The sequence below is a fragment of the Neoarius graeffei genome, chromosome 6 (genome assembly GCF_027579695.1).
Source record: "Neoarius graeffei isolate fNeoGra1 chromosome 6, fNeoGra1.pri, whole genome shotgun sequence".
Classification (NCBI taxonomy): Eukaryota; Metazoa; Chordata; class Actinopteri; order Siluriformes; family Ariidae; genus Neoarius; species Neoarius graeffei.
The window spans coordinates 57,401,113-57,420,956 of record NC_083574.1 but is presented as its reverse complement, the minus strand read 5'-3'; the positions used below and the strand labels follow the sequence as shown (position 1 = coordinate 57,420,956).

Below are 19,844 nucleotides of genomic sequence, written 5' to 3'. Positions count from 1 at the left end.
CCTCAATTATTAATAAAATGTAATTTATTACTACTATACATAAAACATGTTTATATCAACACATCAGTGCTTACTGTATAAAGTATGTCTCGGTATAAAGTGTATTTGGATGTATTAAGTATGTCAGGGTGAGAAAATGCTTGCCACGTTTTTCCTCCATGTATTCTGTATGCTGGTCAGTCATCCTGAAATAAAAAGATAGAGCCCGGTATAACATTACAAAATTTGAGGAGTTGGAAATCAGTGCACACAGTCTTATTTATATCGGACAAATTTTGATGTTATAGTAATAAGGCAGCCAAAAGCCAAAGTCCTTCCCACACCAAGTGGTGCATAGGGCAGCGCCGATCTCCGTTTCCCTAGCCCTCAGCCTCTCGCCTATTACATAGCTTGGGTTACAGTGTGGGGCTAGTCCTCTGGTAACCGCGAGAGTTTGACTCCCCACTCGCATCTGTATTGCAGCATGCCTTGCCAGACGGCAGTAGGTACCATTTTTATGATGGTCTTTGGTATGACCCGACCACGAGTCGAACTCGCAATCTCCCGATCAAGAGGCGGACACACTAACCACTAGGCTACTCGCTGGTAATAAGGCAGCACATACTGTATATTTACATGCAAAAATAATGATGAACATTATTGAGCCAATTAGGGCGGCACGGTGGTGTAGTGGTTAGCGCTGTCGCCTCATAGCAAGAAGGTCCTGGGTTCAAGCCCCGTGGCCGGCGAGGGCCTTTCTGTGTGGAGTTTGCATGTTCTCCCCGTGTCCGCGTGGGTTTCCTCCGGGTGCTCCGGTTTTCCCCACAGTCCAAAGACATGCAGGTTAGGTTAACTGGTGACTCTAAATTGACCGTAGGTGTGAATGTGAGTGTGAATGGTTGTCTGTGTCTATGTGTCAGCCCTGTGATGACCTGGCGACTTGTCCAGGGTGTACCCCGCCTCTCGCCCGTAGTCAGCTGGGATAGGCTCCAGCTTGCCTGCGACCCTGTAGAACAGGATAAAGCGCCTAGAGATAATGAGATGAGATTGAGCCAATTATTTCATTTAGCATGACAATACAACAGGGGCGGCATGGTGATGTAGTGGTTAGCACTGTCGCCTCACAGCAAGAAGGTTCTGGGTTCGAGCCCAGCGGCCGACGTGGGCCTTTCTGTGTGGAGTTTGCATGTTCTCCCCGTGTCCGCGTGGGTTTCCTCCGGGTGCTCCGGTTTCCCCCACAGTCCAAAGACATACAGGTTAGGTTAATTGGTGGCTCTAAACTGACCGTAGGTGTGAATGTGAGTATGAATGGTTGTTTGTCTCTGTGTGTCGGCCCTGCGATAACCTGGCGACTTGTCCAGTGTACCCTGCCTCTCGCCCATAGTCAGATGGGATAGGCTCCAGCTTGCCTGCGATCCTGCACAGGATAAGCGGTTACGGATGATGGATGGATGACAATACAACAAAAGCCAATTTTATCATACGTTTTTATTATTTAAAATTACTCTTAATGTGCTATTCTGATTATCAAAAATAGAACACGAGTAGAAATTTTCAAGTATGCCACATTATAAATATCCTAATGTTTTTGTAACATTAGGTATGAGCATATACAAAGTTTTGTACCGGTTTGTGTTTTTGCTATTAAAAACACACCAGAAAAAAAAGTGATTTTTTTTCTTTAATTATCCTATAGTACTGCTGTTAAAACCACGGCCTGATAGCTGTCAAACTATGCAAGGTATCACCAGGACATATACTGTTTGAGTAGTCACTATCTTACCCACTCGTCCTCCTCAGCCCCTTCACCCAGTGCAGCTGGCTTCACTTTGCTTGGCACATCTACTTTGTTTGCCATTATTTTGTCTGTCCATGATTCCCCAGCTGCCTCATCTCCTGCAAAATTGCACTTTGTCACTGTGCCAGCATCCAACTTGGCAAAGGAGACTTAAAAAACAAAAAAAGAGAAATAATGCATTGAGAGCTTAATGCAAGTCAGTTTCAGCAACATTGCTACTGCAAGGAACTGTCAAGGTAACACTTACAGATAAAGGGACCATCTCCTTTAGTCTTTAAACGGATGTCCTGACCTATCTCCAGCTCTGTCTTCTCCAGTTCAGCCTCCAAGATCCAGAACGCAAAGGCTTGGTTGGGACAATGCTCCTGCGTGATACTAAGCAGTTCCTTTTTGTTCACTATGCCCTTTAGCTGTTCCTCAGTAAGACGGTCTGATTCACCTTTAGCCTCCAGTTCTGTGTAATTTAGGTATGATCATACACAAAGTCAAGGGTTTAAATGTTCATGAGTATCATGAAAATTAACAGTCTTGTTCATGTTAATGGTGTAAGAGTTCTTATTGTGGAGCTAAAACACTTTTTCCAGTCACTACAACATCTGCAAGACACATCTGGAAACAATGGTATTTCCTTTTAGAAAAAAAAAAAGGATGGAATGTTGGAATCTCTTTTAGACAACTTGGAGATGAAAAAAAATCTTTTGCACTACAGTATCTATCTGAGAACCACAATGGCTGCAAAGAAAAAGCCATATATTCACCAGCTACTTTAATAAGAACATCTGTACACCTGAACAGTCATGAAGTTATCCAACTCGGTCAATCATGTGGCAACAGCACAGTGCATACAGTTACGCAGTTACAGGTCAAGCATGTCAATAAATGTTTAAATCAAACACCAAAATTGTAAAACATGTAATCTCAGTGGCTTTGTACTTGGCATGGCTGTTGATGTCAGAGGGACTGGTCTGAGTATTTAAGAAACTGCTGATCTCCTGTGATTTTCAGATACAACAGTTTCTAGAGTTAATAGCTGAGCAGAGCCCCATACTTCAGAGAATACGGTAATGCATCGACCTGATTTTTGATGGCTTGGCCATACGAAGTCCGTACGCATATGCGTATGTACGAAAAACGAACATGTACTACCACAGGGAACCCGATTGTAAGTGCAAGGCAACATACCTCATAAAACACCTGACCACCAGACAACAAAATTCATATCTTTATTTACATAAGATAGATAGGTTTTTATCCAGCACTTATTTTTAATTTGCTTTTTTTTGGCTTTTTTCACCTTTATTGGATAGGACAGTGTAGAGACAGGAAATGAGCGGGAGAAAGAGACGGGGAGGGATCGGGAAATGACCTCGGGTCGGAATTGAACCCGGGTCCCCGGATTTATGGTATGGCGCCTTATCCACCTGAGCCACAACGCCCCCATGCTTTTTTTTTAAATAATGTGGGATTATTTACAAACACATTTAATGGAAAATATTCACAACAGTTGTGTTTTTTTTTTTTTTTAATAAAAAAAGTTAAAACAGTTTTATTAGTCCACTAGCTTGTTGGACAATTGATAGTTTCCCTGTGATTGAGCTCTAATCAGGGACAGGTACAGGCTAATTAGTCCTAATGGCATCCACATGCTTTGCAGTTTGCGGCTGCATGCAACACACTTGGACGTGACACATGTAACCGGAAAGCTGTTTGACATATCAAGCTTGAGGTTTGATCGTAACTATACAGTAACAGTGGTCGAAATACTTTTTTCCAGTGTTCTGCAATATTGCAGAATGTCAATTTTGTTCTGCAATTTGGAAATATTTTCTGCAAATACACAAGCCTCCATACTACACCCTTCTCAACCTAATAATGCCTATATTTACATCATATCTAGCTTTACAACTCATAGCATTACTGTAATTCTTTATTCTTTCACTCTATTTTTAATTTCAGTCTTCACAGATCCTTCTCTGCAGCAAAGTTATCATTCCATGATACCTCCACAGGTCTTTCATCTCCCTCGCCCTGACACTACGGGCTACTACAACTTGAAGTATACCAACTAATTCATAAGTGTACTAGTTATCACACCCACACATTATCCTTCCACACAACATACTAATAAAGGGATCACCACAATAAAAAATAGAACACAACTGTTCTTCACGAAACAAAACATTCATTTTCATGTTGCACGTCATATTACATCAAGATTAAGTTTCTAGGGGCGTCATGGCTCAGGTGGATAAGGCGCCATACCATGAATCCGGGGACCCGGGTTCGATTCCGACCCGAGGTCATTTCCCGATCCCTCCCCGTCTCTCTCTCCCGCTCATTTCCTGTCTCTACACTGTCCTATCCAATAAAGGTGAAAAAAGCCCAAAAAAATCTTAAAAAAAAAAAAAGATTAAGTTTCTAGCTTGAACAATAGATTGTTACCCAAAATGTACTTCATTCAATGTTTGCATCTGCAACCTGTAGATTTAAATTGAAAGCAAGGTTTCAATTCTACACTTTGTTACATCTTACGATGATGCAAAGGATTGATGCCATTATGGAATAAAACCCAAATGGCAAATGGAAAGACGTTTGGGTTCATTGTGTTTGCCTGGCTTCTAAAGTGCAAGGTCATGAACTGAACTGAGAACGACTGCAGGGGCTTCACTGCTCGAAACTAACAACAGAGAACTGGGTACAAACTAATCATGGCAGAACTGAGAGCTACAGAACTACTGAGAGCTACAGAACTGAACCTATGAGCTTTGTCTTACAGGGCAACTGTTTTACTTTGTGCTAGTCTGCATCACAGGCAACACAGCACTAGTAAAAAAAAAAAAATAGAACATGTACACAAAACATGTATTAGTGTAGCTTCGTATGAGAAAAAAATATTCAAAAGTATCTATGAATAAAGGTTAAATACTGTTGCTGTCTTCAAAAGGGATATAATATCGGTATAATTTTGCATGATTCAACAATACAATACACTGTGTGCACAATTATTAGGCAAGTGAGTACTCTGACCCTACCATTATTTCTATGCATGTTTTCCAACCGCAAGCTAGATACACTTGAATGCTAATTGGATTTAAGCATTCTCAGGTGGTATTTATTTGTGTAATGAGGGAGGGTGTGACCTAAAGTCATTAATACCCTATATTAAGGTGTGCATAATTATTAGGCAGCTTCTTTATCTCAGGCAAAATGGGCCAAAAAAGAGATTTAACAGACACTGAAAAGACAAAAATTGTAAAATGCCTATCAGAGGGATGCAGCACTCTTGAAATAGCTAAGCTATAGAAATGTGAGCACAAAACAATCAAACGTTTTGTTGCAAATAGTCAACAGGGTCGCAAAAAATGTGTGGAGAAGAAAAGACACAAATTAACCGCAAAAGACTTGAGAAGGATTAAACATGAAGCTACCAGGAACCCATTATCCTCCAGTGCCACAATATTCTAGAACTGCAACCGACCTGGAGTGTCCAGAAGGACAAGGTGTTCGGTGCTCAGAGACATGGCCAAGGTAAGGAAGGCTGAAACACGACCACCACTAAACAAGACTCACAAGTTGAAATGTCAAGATTGGGCCAAGAAATATCTGAAGACAGATTTTCCAAAGGTTTTATGGACGGATGAAATGAGAGTGACTCTGGATAGACCAGATGGATGGTCCCATAGCTGGATAACTAATGGACACAGGGCACTTTGACTCAGACACCAGCAAGGTGGTGGAGGGGTAATGGCATGGGCTGCTATTATTAAGGATGAGCTAGTTTGACCATTTCAGGTTGAAGATGGACTTAACATCAACTCCCAAACCTACTGCCAGTTTCTAAAAGATACATTCTTCAAGCAGTGGTATGGGAAGAAGTCTGCATCATTCAAGAAGGCCATGATTGTTATGCAGAACAATGCACCATCACATGCACCCAAGTACTCCACTGCTTGGCGAGCCCACAAAGGCCTTAAAGATGACAAAGTAATGACATGGCCCCCTTCCTCACCTGACTTAAACCCTATTGAGTACTTGTGGCCCCTTCTTAAGCATGAGATTTACAGCGAGGGAAGACAATACACCACTCTGAATAGCATTTGGGAGGCCATGGTTGCTCCTGCACAAAAAGTTGATCGTCAACAAATCAAAAAACTAACAGACTGGATGGAAGGCTCATGGCAGTTATTGAAAAGAAGGGTGGCTATATTGGTCACTGAATATTTTTGAAATGCTAGAAGTGTTTATTTGTTAATTCTGAGTTGTTTATTTGTTACACTGAAAATGAAAATAAACAAGTGAGATGGGAAACTTTAAGCTTTTCATTTAGTTGCATAATAATTCTGCACACTAAATGTTGCCTAATAATTCTGCACACTTGTATATTCCCCTGAGAAGGCCTAAACTCCCCTTTCCTTTGTTAATCATTCTGGTTTTAGGTTTATTAACAATTTGGATTGACTGAGAGCACTGTATTTGTTCAACGATAAAATTAATCATCAGGAATACAACTTGCCTAATAATTGTGCACACAGTGTATATACAAACCTATACAATTTACCAATATATATGTATGCAACTATAACAGCGACCGTCTTCATTTGTGTCCCCCTCGTGGATGCGCAATCTGTCGCTGTTGTTGTTGAAGTCACGCTGGCTGCCGGTTTTGCTGAGATGACAAAATCATCCTTGTTTTCTTGCCGTTTTTGTCGGACTCTTGCCCCGAAGAAACAATCCTCTTCTTGGGAGCCATGTTTGTTGTGCCGCATTGAATTCTGGGAGATGCATGGCAGAAACTGCCGAGGTAGTTGTCGGGTCCTCCCGGCGGGTATTAAAAGTGACGAAATCTTACATCGGAAAATGGCAACTGCCCTTATTTGGTTGTCGTCGCCTTTCGTCGGTATTACGTAAATATTGCTCAACTTTGACCTGGAAAACGCCGTCAGGTTCGCGTGGCGCAGGTTTCAGTTTATTTACAGCGCCGCTAGTTTGCTAAATTGAGAACCATTGAATCCCGAGCCTGATTTTTTAATTCTGCAAAATTGCAGGTTGTTTAATTTTTCTTCTGCAATCTTGAAAATCATTCTGCAAAATGCAGACTGCAGACGGGTATTTCGAACACTGCAATAATGATGTAAAGTGAAAGCACTGGTTCACTGCTGTCCACGAGGCACATCTTAATAAATGTCGTGGTGTTGTTTCTGGCGCATGGCATACAGTGTGAAAGAAAGGAATAAATATGTACTGTATTTGTAACTGTGATCCATATCTCATTATTGATAATCACTGTCACAAGAAAATGCAGCAATTTATTAATGTGAAACACTACACTACACAATCTGATGGTTCATAAGCTATAATATTATTCTTCTATTCAAGCTGATTTTTGTGCCCTTGCAAATATTTTGCTTTTACACTCATCAGGAGCTCTGCTTTTAGGCAGTGCCTAAATATCTATAGTAGTGAATGGCATGAAAAAAGCACCCACTCCCTGACACCAACAACCATGCCATGGTAAAAGTCAGTGAGGTCAGATTTTCCCCGTTCTGGTGTTTGATGGGAAGATAATTATATGTGCATGACTATGCACTGTGCTGCTGCGACTTGACTGGCTGATTGGATTATTGCATGAAAGTACAGGTGTTCCTATTAAAGTGGGCAACTGTATTCATTCATGCGTCTTCTGTAAACGGTCAGCGTTGTGGTGAAGCTGAACCCAATTCCAGTAACACTGGGAACAAGGCAGGAGAATTCACTCCAAGAGGGACACACTTCCATTGCCTGGTACCATGCATATTCACTCACTCTCACACACTTATGGACAAGTTACTACAGTTAATCCATCTATTTACATGTTTCTGGGGAGTGGAAGGAAACCGGATAACTGGGGCTTGTTGAAATTTTAGTTATAGAAACAGCACTGACCGAGTAGCATCGATGCCTTTTGAATGTATTCAAAAGCTTCCTTCTACTCAGTTTATTGCCAAGTGAGATTGTGGTAGCAGTTCTATCTACTCAAATTTGGTATTGTATGCAGTCGCTGACTCTTGTGCTGCTTGAGTCAGTTCGTAGCATGAATCTATTATCTATTTAGTACAAAAGGGTAGGCAATTGGACAGATACTGGGATTTCACTGTAACTAACTTCTGCAATATCAGTACTTACTGTAGGATGACATAAGATAACCTGTGTTGACTTTCTTGGTTTCACTGAAGTTGGGCTCCATCTCATTACCCTTGGAGTCATATTTTCTGTAGTGGATTCGACTTGGTTTGATGTACAGGACGTTATAGCGCACCTACAAGGCAATCAAGCAGTGTTTGCACTCAAACTAATGGCAATAATAAAACAACTTAAACATATTTTGTAGACACTAAATTGTAAATCTGGCAAAAAAAAAAGTTGCAAATTAAACAAACAAGACTGTGATTTAACCCTTTGATGCAAAACATATGCACACCCCTTCTAATGCACAACATGGGTCAAAAATGACCCGCATTCATTTTCCAGGTTATTTCATGCTGACTGAGTTTTTCTTTGCTCTATCTTTTGAAATCAATTTATTTTATGATTGAATATTCCAAGTATTCTTTAAATATCTTGTTTTTAATTACCACAAATCATTAATTCAATTTTTTCTTTCCTACTTTATGAACAAAAATACTTTTTATATTACTACACATGGGTCATCAAAGTGTGATTTAAAATTAAATGTCTTAATACTATAATAATAATTTGTTTCAAGTAATTACTTTAGCAGTGAATGGGGCCAGTTATTTATTTATTAACTATGTAGTTAGCTAAGCCAACTACAATAAAATTAGCTAACTAAAGTAGAATATGTCAACAGCTCGGTAGCTAATAGTAATCACTTGTAACTTTCTGACAAGTAATCTACTCACTCTCAAGGTAACCTAAACATAATCAATTTTTTTCTAAAGTAATGTTAGAACAATTGAAAAACATTACTTACATGTATTAGATGGGCAAAGGACGCTGTGCTGAGCTGTGAAATGTCTGACACAAGCACAATTCACAGTTCCCACCAAACGCTGGAGTAAATGCATGCGGGTCGTTTCTGACCCATGTGTGTAAACTTCCAACTCATCTCATTATCTCTAGCCGCTTTATCCTGTTCTACAGGGTCGCAGGCAAGCTGGAGCCTATCCCAGCTGACTACGGGCGAAAGGCGGGGTACACCCTGGACAAGTCGCCAGGTCATCACAGGGCTAACACATAGACACAGACAACCATTCACACTCACATTCACACCTACGGTCAATTTAGAGTCACCAGTTAACCTAACCTGCATGTCTTTGGACTGTGGGGGAAACCGGAGCACCCGGAAGAAACCCACGCGGACACGGGGAGAACATGCAAACTCCACACAGAAAGGCCCTCGCCGGCCACGGGGCTCAAACCTGGACCTTCTTGCTGTGAGGCGACAGCGCTAACCACTACACCACCGTGCCGCCGTGTGTAAACTTGATGTAGAATTACAAAAGCTGTGCTTGTTCATAACTTAAGGAAAAATAAAAATGATGATTTGTGCTAAACAAAAACAAGATATTTACTGCATATTTGGAAAAGTAAATGACAAAATGAATTTATTTCAAAAGTATATCATAGAAACGCTCAGCCATACATGAAATAACCTGGAAAATGAATGCAGGTCGTTTTTGACCCATGTTGTGCATTAGAAGGGTAGTGATACAAAAAGGGTTTTTATTCAAAAAGTCTCATCTCATCTCATCTCATTATCTCTAGCCGCTTTATCCTTCTACAGGGTTGCAGGCAAGCTGGAGCCTATCCCAGCTGACTATGGGCGAAAGGCGGGGTACACCCTGGACAAGTCGCCAGGTCATCACAGGGCTGACACATAGACACAGACAACCATTCACACTCACACCTACGGTCAATTTAGAGTCACCAGTTAACCTAACCTGCATGTCTTTGGACTGTGGGGGAAACCAGAGCACCCAGAGGAAACCCACACGGACAGATATCTGCCGGATATCTCCGCACAGAAAGGCCCTCGCCTGCCCCAGGGCTCGAACCCAGGACCTTCTTGCTGTGAGGCGACAGCGCTAACCACTACACCACCGTGCCACCCTATTCAAAAAGTAAGAAAGGAAAAAATAAAATAAGGATGTATGATGATCAAAAACAAGTTAATTGAGGAATACCTTGAATACTGAATGATGGAATTAATTTATTGCAAAGATATAGAAGATAAAAACTCAGCCGGGTCACTTTTGACCCTTGTTTTGCATCAAAGGGCTAAGAGAGTCATTTTCTTCGTCAAAAACAAATATATTTCAGAGAGAAAAAGGAAGCATAAGTATTCTTTCTCCATGAACTTTGGCTGTGGTTAAGAGTGCTTTATAATGCTTGACCCAGTCACTGATGATTAAACACTTATGATCACACTGTAAATTATGAATCCGGCAAAAGGGTCAGTCATAAAAACAAACAAGTCTGACGTTCCATAAAACTAAATTTTCTAGCAGACGCTATATAAATTTAGAAAATTAAATCATTTTAAGTGTCCAACATGTCAAAGATGTGACGTCACACATTCATGCATAGTCTACTCCGAGCTTACCTTTTTATTGTTGATGTCAGTAACTGCATGGCGAGACACATCAACAAACGTTCCCTCTAAAATCACTCCGGGGCCACTGAAACGGATTATCATCAGTCAGATTTAAACTCGGATGATTTTTTTTTGTTTAGAATAAGCCATTTAATCTGCTTCCTCTATAAAACTTGTTCTGCAAAATCAGAACTTACGTCTGATAGACAGATGGCTCCCACAAAGAGGACAATTTCTCGTTATGAACAGGTTTATTTTGTAACGCTGTGTTGTAATATATTCGACTCATTTTAGAAGTTTAGAGTACCGTGAAGTTTTGGGGTTTTTAAAAAAAAAAAAAAAACAAGAAAATTATTATTTCCGCTTGTGTCATCAGTACGTCATCAGTAAGCGACAACATTGAGATTCAGGAAGAGGCGAGGACAATGTGTGTGCATGCACGTGCAGTACCAGTCAAAAGTTTTAACACACCTTGAAATTCAATGATTTCCTCTTTATTTAAATTAAATAATTAAAAGATACTTCGTGTCAAAGTAATGATGGATTGTTGTTTCTTGATAATATTGATCACTACAGTTGGCGAATAGGACTTTTTTAAAAGTATTTTTATTTATTCTTTTCTGTTTGATGGTGTCAAATGCATTAAGGAACAAAGAAAAAAAAATGCACCGATTAACTTTTGCTGAGACACACCTATTAATTGAAAATCATTTCAGGTGACTCCCTCATGAAGCTGGTTAAGATAATGCCAATAGTGTGTAAAGCGTCATCAAGGCAAACGCTGGCTACTTTGTAGAATCTAAAAAATGAAACGAAGAAAAGAAACACTTTTTTTTGTTCACCACATCATTCCATATATGTTCCCTCTGTTGTTTCATAGCTTTATGTGTTCATTTGAACCCTGTTATACACTAATAACTACAACTTATATTTATGAACATAAACAGGATTATAATAGGAAGTCATACTTTATTCATTCTGTAGAACTGTGGAATGCTTTGCCCTCTTTTATTAAATCCCTCAATTCATTATCCATGTTTAAATCTGGCACCAACACCCATGCCACAGTGAAAGTCACAGAGATCACAGTTCTTCCTATTTTGATGTTTGAAGTGAACATTAAATGAAGCTGTATCTGCATTTCAACGTCATTTTATGCATTGTGCTGCTGTCAAGGGATTGGCTGATTAGATAACTGCATAAAACAGCAGGTGTATGGGTGTATGCTTACTAGGTTCTGGGTTTGAACCTCATGGCAGTGACTTTCTGTGTGGAGTTTGCATGTTCTCTCCATGCCTGCAGTGAACTGCTGATAAGGTCATAAGGATCCAAGGTTCACTGATGCGTGTGGGGAGTAAAGGCCAGCCTGTCTGGTCCACTCCCACAGAAGAGATACTGTTGTACAAATTGCTGAAAAAGTTAATGCTGGCTATGATAGAAAAAAAGTCAGAACACACAATGCGTCGCAGCTTCCTGCATAGCCGCAAACCAGTTAGAGTGCCCATGCTAATCCCTGTCCACCACAAAAAGTGCCTACAATAATCACGTGAGCATCATAACTGGGCCATGGAGCAATGGAAGAAGTGGCCTGGTTTGATGAAGCACGTTTTCTTTTACATCATGTGGACGGCCGGGCATGTGTGCATCACTTATCCAAGGAAGACATGGTACCAGGATGCACTATAGGAAGAAGGTAAGCTGGCAGAAACAATGTGATGCTCAGGGCATGGTCTGCTGGGATACTTTTGGTCCTGGCATTTAATGTGGATAAACACTGTTGCAGATCAAGTGTACCCCTTCATGGCAACAGTATTCCCTAATGTCTCGGTCACAACCGGCCGTACGTGCTCCTACGGCCGATCTATGTGCAAAAAACGCAAGAAACGCACTGAGGGCGCACATGAAACGCACGGAGGGCGCGCGTGTGACATGCTGATTTTCGAGCTGTAGACTAGCCGCAGACCGGCCGCAGAGGTTCTTTGTCGTGTCAAACAAACTCTACGGGTGCTTACGTTTTTTTCAGGTTACAAGACAAACTTATGGCCAACGTGCGTCTTTCTCCACGAACAAAAAAACCGCAGCAATTTGGGAAACACCAAAAATCGCACGGCCAAAAAATCGTACGTCCGGTTGTGACCTAGGCTTAATGGCAGTGGCCTCTTTCAGCAGGATAATGCACCTGGCCACACTGCAAAAAATGCTCACGAATGATTTGAGGAATGTGACAAAGTGTTCTTGGTGTTGACTTGGCCTCCAAATTCCCCAGATTTCAATCTGATTGAGCAGCTGTGTGATGTGCTGGACAAACAAGTCCAATCCATAGAGGCTCCATCCTGCAACTTACAAGACTTAAAGGAGATACACAGAACCATGGCCTCACTTTTTGTTTATAAATGCCTTGAGACCTCAAGAATGGCATATAAATAGTTTTAAGCGTTAACAATAAATCTAATATAGTAATTTTTACGATTAAAATGATTCATATAGGTAGCAGTCTGAGTGAATGACCTTGACATCTGTGATGTCACCACAGGAAGGCTATTGGTCTTATCACCATTTCCACTATACTAAAACACAGAGCTGACTGCAACTTCAAGCTTCCATTTTGAGCTAATTTATCACCATGCCACGAAGATGTGTTGCTGGCGGGTGCAGCAACACGACAGAAGGTGGATTTACATTGCATTCATGGCCCAAGAATGTTCAAACTGCAAATATTTGGATGTGTTTTGCGAGTTGTTCATGGGCACATTGGGCGCCTATGAAGTGGTCTCTCCTCTGCTCTGCACATTTTACTGAAGACTCGTATGAGACCTCTGATCTGTTGAGGAGCGTTGGCTATAAGCCCGTATTGAAAGAGGGTACAGTACCAACAATTAAAGGAAAAGAAAACTACAAGAAAAGGAAAGCAAGTTCAGTTGCACCAGTTCTCCCGGAGCGTGAGCCGAGGGTTGTTGCTAAAACCCGGGACGAGACGTGACATATTATTGCTCAGGCAGTGACCTCCCCGCGGTTGTTGCTAAAACCGGTGACATCCCATCCCGGGTTTTAGTAATTGCCTGAGCCGAGCAGTAATGGCAGAGTACTCAGTATGGAGAAAATGGAGAATGAGTGGACCAGTCATCTGATTTCTCCGCTGGATATGCTTGCCTCAGCAGCAGTATCTCGCCCTTACGTGGAAGAAGCGAATGAACGTAGAACTGAACGAACAACTGAAAGTCAGATTGTTTTGAAACAATCAGTCACAAGATCGACCTTCAAGAAGCGAGAACACAGACGGGTAAGCTGCGACTCTCATTTAGATACAAAATAACAAAAACAACACTCGTTGTTTACCTGCTTTTAGATTAATACATGTACGTAACTTATATTGTGTTTTTAAGTTACCAGTATAAGATTATTTAATTTGCTTCAGAATGTGATTGTCTCAGTTCATCTGATTATTTAATTAGCCTTTTAAGTTTTATCAGTGAAAATGCATGCATGCATGTTGCACAAGTTATAACACCTATCTTGTTTTAATGAGAGTCAACCCACAATCAATGAAGTCAAATCAGTCTTAGTTGAGCAAGTCTGTAATGGTATTTCTTACTTTCACCATAAATTTTTATTTATATGACTTTGGTCTATAGCTGTTAAAGGCCTCGGCCTTAAAACCGGTTCCTGCTGTGACGTCACGCACCCAGGGCTGGCTGGCTCAGCAGGGCAGCTCGAATGTCAACTTTGCAGTCAATTTAAACTCTCAAAAAATATATTTTTTTTTATTCCCATTTACTGTATGAAGCATACAAGAGTCAAGGATGGAGATACTATCCACATTTTGAAATGTATTTAAAAATAAAGATTCTGCATATCTCCTTTAAAGAATCTGCCAACTTCTTGGTGCCAGATAGCTCAAATACACCTTCAGAGGTCTTGTTGAGTCCATGCCTCAACATGTCAGAGCTATGTTGATGGCACAAGGGAGACCTATACAAAATTAGTCAGGTAGTTTTAATCTTTTAACATATAAAAAGGGCTTCTTTGGATTGACCAACACACAATACAATAGGAAAGTTCAAGGAACTCAGGGCAGATCTGAGAAAGAGACCCTGTTGGTCTCTTGGATCCATTTCTAAACAGCTACAGATTCCAAGATCATCAGTTCAGAAAAATGTATATCAGTCAAGTTATTGGGAAATATAGCCACTTTGCTGGAAGAAGACCCAAACTGTCTTGTTTGCAGCTGACCACATGGACAAAGAAAAAGCCATTTGGAGGAAAGTTTTATGGTCAGATGAGACAAAGATTGAGTTGTTTGGCCACAATGACCAGAGGTGCAGAGGAACACCGCAAATTGTTAAGCATGGTGGGGCTCTGGGGCTGTTTTGCTGTGATTGGAACTGGTGCATTGTACAAAGTGAATGGAATCATTATCAATTTCTTCAGCATAACCTCAAACCATCAGCTAGATGGTTGAAACTTGGACATAATTGGGACCAACAAGACAATGACTTGAAACACACACAAAAGCTGGTTGTTGAATGGATAAAGCAGGCTAACATTATTTTATGCAGTGAGAATTCTGCCAGAGGGCGGCACGGTGGTGTAGTGGTTAGCGCTGTCGCCTCACAGCAAGAAGGTCCTGGGTGCGAGCCCTATGGCCGGCGAGGGCCTTTCTGTGCGGAGTTTGCATGTTCTCCCCATGTCCGCGTGGCTTTCCTCTGGGTGCTCCGGTTTCCCCCACAGTCCAAAGACATGCAGGTTAGGTTAACTGGTGACTCTAAATTGACCGTAGGTGTGAATGTGAGTGTGAATGGTTGTCTGTGTCTGTGTCAGCCCTGTGATGACCTGGCGACTTGTCCAGGGTGTACCCCGCCTTTCTCCCGTAGTCAGCTGGGATAGGCTCCAGCTTGCCTGCGACCCTGTAGAACAGGATAAAGCGGCTAGAGATAATGAGATGAGATGAGAATTCTGCCAGAAGCTTGTTGGTGGCTGATCAAGGTGAAACATGCTAAGGGACATTTAACCAAATAATTGGTGTGCTGTATGTATATTTTTGCCACTGTCTGTATAATTTTGTGCTTGTGTTGATTTCAGAAAACCCAGAATGTATTGTCACAATGCAAATAACATTTATATTAATGCAGTCATTCTTATATGCTATTGTTTCTTTCATAACAACTTCACAATGACTTGTATGATGGACAATCTACAAAATGCAATAATTGTTGATATGGTGAAGCTTTTTGTTCAGAGACATTTAACATTTATGGAAGGAGTCTTGAGTGTCAGCATTTTGTAAGAGCCAGTAATATCAGACTTTTTCTGGTTTCAGACTTTTTCTGGTTTCTCAATGACATGACAAGCTATGTTTTTGTCTTATTTCAAGCCAAAACTTTCAAGAGAGAAAGAGGGGGAAAAAAGAGGCTGGAGAGAGAACAACTGGTTTTAGCTGCCATGACATAAGTGAAAACAGGAAGTAACTTTTCTTGTGGACATTTTACAACATTTAACCATTTATAGTTACATTGAAAGGCCATGATGTGTTAATCATTAAGAAATTAAATATTGTTATTGTTGTCAAATCACTGTGGTGTAAGAGGAAAAAAACACTTAGGGTGTGCTGATACAGGAAAATAATCCACTTAAGGGTGGTAACCCCAGTTCACATCAGGCCACATCACACCACTCTGTCGTGGATTTTTTCTCTATAACCACACACACTGTGGTGTTTCATAACAGTGTGAAGTAGGCATGAGAACAAGAGTAATTGTAAGGAACCACAGAGTGTGCTGACAAATAAGAATGTACCCAGTATGTAAAACTCTAATCTCTAACCTCACCACAGTTTTCCAGGCACCATTTTTGGGGCACAATTTTTACGGACAGCTCACTGCCACCTTTTTATTTTGACAAACATTTTCTCATGCAAAATGCAGACAATACACTTGCTTATTAGAGACATCTGAACAGGGTAGCAACTGGGATGTCTTCCTCAGCAGGAACTGTAAAACTGCCCAGGATTAAAAATAAACAAGGTAGGCCCAGACAGGAGGAAAACAGAAGGTTGAAAGCTAAACACATCCATCTTTAAAATGAGCACTGAGACATGACCAAAGTTCCATTCATGCAGTTTGAATATTAAAAAGCCAATCACTGAGACACAGTTATTGACTGCAGTTCCTGCAAAGATCCTTTGAAACCCAGAGTTCTTAAATTTAGGCAAGTTCCATTCTGTTCAAATGTTAAAAATTTCCATTACATCGCATTATTGTGAAAGAAATGCTGATTATTTGTTCCAATTTATAATAAATACATTTATATTAAATAACAAAATACACTCCTACATTTTGGCATTTGTCAGGGTGCAGGCATTTACGGATGTATGTGACAGAGCTGAGACAGAGTTGGGCATGTGAGAGACAGTTCTGGAAACATGTGGATGACCATTGGAGGATCTCCTTATTCTGCCAGGAGATTAAAGGGTCATGGAGCTGCAACCATGGATATCTGAGAATGATATCGTGGTTAACGGTGGAAGTGACAGAGAGCGAGGAGTTCAGAGTGGAGTGCTCTCACCTAAATATGAACAGGAGCAGTTCTGATGATGATCAGGCTGTCCCCTATTGGTCATCCATCAATGGTCTTGATGCTGAGTGGACTTTGCAGAGGGGTTGTGAGCAGATCAAACTTCTGGACGATCGAGCTATCGATGAAATTCCCTTCTGCCCCTGAGTCTATAAAGGCCAACAGCACATGTGTTGAGGACGCCAGTTTCAGCAAAACAGGTACTTTGAAAGACTGGGAGTCCAATCAGAAACTTTAACTCACCAGATCGGGGGAATTTCAGCAGGGCTGCCATGAAATGGACGAGTTGGACACTTGGTGATATGATGACCTGAACTCCCACAGTAGAAGCAAAGACCCTCTCATCGCCTCCTCTCTCGTTCAGAGTGTTTTAGACAGGTTTGAGAAACTTCCATGGGTGCTGACATATTGGTACAGGTAGTCTGAACAGGCTTGGTGTCTCCCCTAAGAGAGGGTTGGTTGGACAGTAGATGATCCAATCAAATTGCTAGGTCTATGAGGGAGTCCAAGGTTAGATGTTCGTCTCTGCACGCCAGTTCACTTAATATCTCTGGGCGAAGACCTTGACGAAACGCTGCTTTTAGAGTCGGTTCATTCCATCCACTAGCAGCCGCCAGAGTTCGAAAATCCAGAGCATACTTTACGACTCCCCTGGAACCTTGTGTGATGGTGAGTAAGCTCTCACCGACTTCAGTCCCTTCAGGTTCATGATCAAATACTTGCTTGAATAGTTCAAGAAAACATTCATAAAATGTCGTGTGCTCCTCTCCCTTCCTCCATACTGCACTAGCCCACTGTAGCGTTTTACCGGTGAGAAACGAAAGAAACTTTGCGATCTTACGTTCCTCTGAGATGTTCGGCATGGTCGAGAAGTATATGGAGCACTGAAGTAGAAATCCCTTGCAAGTAAGGGCATCACTGGCATATTTCTCTGGAATGGGGAGCAGTGGTGCAGGGCTTGGAGAAGCTTCAGGGGGCATTAGGAGGGCCTGCGATATTACAGCTGTTAGCTGTGCCATCCTGGTGTTGAGGTCTGCAAGCATCTGTTGATGTTCTCCCAAGAGTCGTCCCTGAGCGTTCAGAGCAGTCTGCTTCACCTCCTCTGCTGCATTCATGTTAGGCGAAGTATCCTGTCAGGGTGCAGGCACTTACAGATGTATGTGCAGGCGAGTGTTAGGACTGGGACTGTTTTGGCCTCTAGAGGCCGCTGTTATGTTTATCTTGTCATGTTTGTTTTGGCCTCTAGAGGCCGCCACTGTGTTTTGTGTTTGTCTTGATTGCCTGTTTCCTGCCCCACCCTGTTCCTTAATTAGTTTGTGTATAAATACCCCTCTGTTTGTTCCCTTGTCACGGAGTCTTTATGCTATGTTGCCTAGTGCTAGTTTCCTCTGTCCCACGTATCTTGTCTGTGCCCTTGTGTTTTTGATGTTTTTGCTTTCTTTGGACTTTGTATTTTTGATCTTCTGAGCGTTCTGCATTTTTGCCTTTCCTTTTGTTTTTTGGGACTTTGAACCTTTGGATATTTTTATTTTTGGTCATCTTCTGAGCTTTTGGATTTTCTTTTTGTTTTTTCCATCGGATTGTATATATTGTAAATAAACTGTTTTTTGATACTCTACCTACGCCTCACGCCTCTGCACTTGAGTCATCCTCCTGGTGGCCTAGTGGGGGTTTGCTGGATTATCACACCAGCGACCCGGGTTCGAATCCCAGCAAAACCCTAACAGAAAGACTCCGTCATGACCGACTCAGCAGAGGCTTCTTCAACTGTCTACCCGGTTAACCTTTAGGGAATGATGGCTGTGTTAACACGCCTCGGATCCACCATGGACACTCATGGACGGACTCTTGCAAGCCAACGTGAGACCCTTGCTCGCCACGAGGTACTGCTTCAGCAAATTGGGAAAATCCTGGCACAGCTGACTTCTCTGCCCCCATCTCCTGCGCCTGATCCTGCTCCAGTTCCTCCTGCCATGCTGCCTCCTTCACCTCGCGAACCCAGCCTTCCTGCACCACAGAGGTATGACGGCAAGCACAGTGAGTGTTGGGAGTTCCTTACCCAGTGCCAACTCACCTCTAGCCTACCACCTACACTACGGATCACCGCAAGATTGCCTTTGTGATAACCTTGTTAGCTGGTAAGGCACGAGCTTGGGCAACAGCCATCTGGCAGAGACAGGGACCCGAGTGCTCTGATTTCTAGCTGTTTACGGAGGAGATGCGTCGTGTCTTCGATCAAGCAGACATCAGCAAAGATGCAGCCAGAAAGCTCATGTCCATCCGGCAAGGAGGAAGCGTCGCAGACTACGCCATCTCGTTCCGGACGCTCGCAGCAGTAAGTGGATGGAACGAGACTGCCCTGGTTTCAGCCTTTCACCATGGTCTGTCTGACCTCATCAAAGATGGTCTGGCCTCTATCGGATGCCCAAGTGACCTTGAAACACTGATTTCTCATGCCATTCGTCTGGACAACAGGATTAGAGAACGCCGCCAAGTCCTGAGTCTCCCCGGCCTCACTGCCTCAACATGGAGCCCGTCTTCCTCCTCCAGTGACTGTCCAGAATCCATGCAAGTGGGCTGTACTCGCCTCTCCGCATCTGAGAGGGAGCGCAGAAGGAGGGACAAGTGCTGCATCTACTGTGGCAAGCCTGGTCACTTCCGAGCATCATGTCCCGAGCTCTCGGGAAAAGGACCGCCCCGTCCAGCCGAGGGAGGGTTGTGACAGGGCCTACCCTTTCTCCCGGACTTCCTGGCCAAGGTATCTACATCCCGGTTTCCATCTCCTGGGGTGAGTCCGTCCACTCTTGCCAGGCCTTGTTAGACTCCGGGGTGGCTGGAAACTTTATGGATATCCACTTTGCCCAAAGTATCAATGTCCCGACTGCGCCTCTTGAAGTCCCACTG

General features: G+C 42.2%; 1 protein-coding gene across 1 annotated transcript; it reads right to left on the bottom strand.

The window, feature by feature from the left end:
• Nucleotides 1–6: 6 nt before the first annotated feature.
• On the bottom strand, nt 7–10,716 carry arpin (actin related protein 2/3 complex inhibitor). The gene is made up of 6 exons (XM_060923923.1): nt 10,568–10,716; nt 10,380–10,455; nt 7,940–8,072; nt 2,025–2,231; nt 1,763–1,926; nt 7–185 (listed from the first exon to the last, which is right to left on the bottom strand). The coding sequence occupies exons 1-6, from the start codon at nt 10,657–10,659 to the stop codon at nt 177–179; spliced, it is 681 nt and encodes a 226-aa protein (XP_060779906.1). The 5' UTR covers nt 10,660–10,716; the 3' UTR covers nt 7–176.
• Between the last annotated feature and the right edge of the window lie 9,128 nt (nt 10,717–19,844).

What these genes read in the sequence shown, in the direction of transcription:
- arpin (XM_060923923.1), bottom strand. Translation starts at nt 10,659, where the DNA reads ATGAGTCGAATATATTACAACACAGCGTTACAAAATAAACCTGTTCAT. An exon ending in CTGACATCAACAATAAAAAG is followed by an intron (nt 8,073 to 10,379) that starts GTAAGCTCGGAG and finishes ATTGCCTTGTAG; the next exon opens with GTGCGCTATAACGTCCTGTA. An exon ending in TTATCTTATGTCATCCTACA is followed by an intron (nt 2,232 to 7,939) that starts GTAAGTACTGAT and finishes TAAATTACACAG; the next exon opens with AACTGGAGGCTAAAGGTGAA.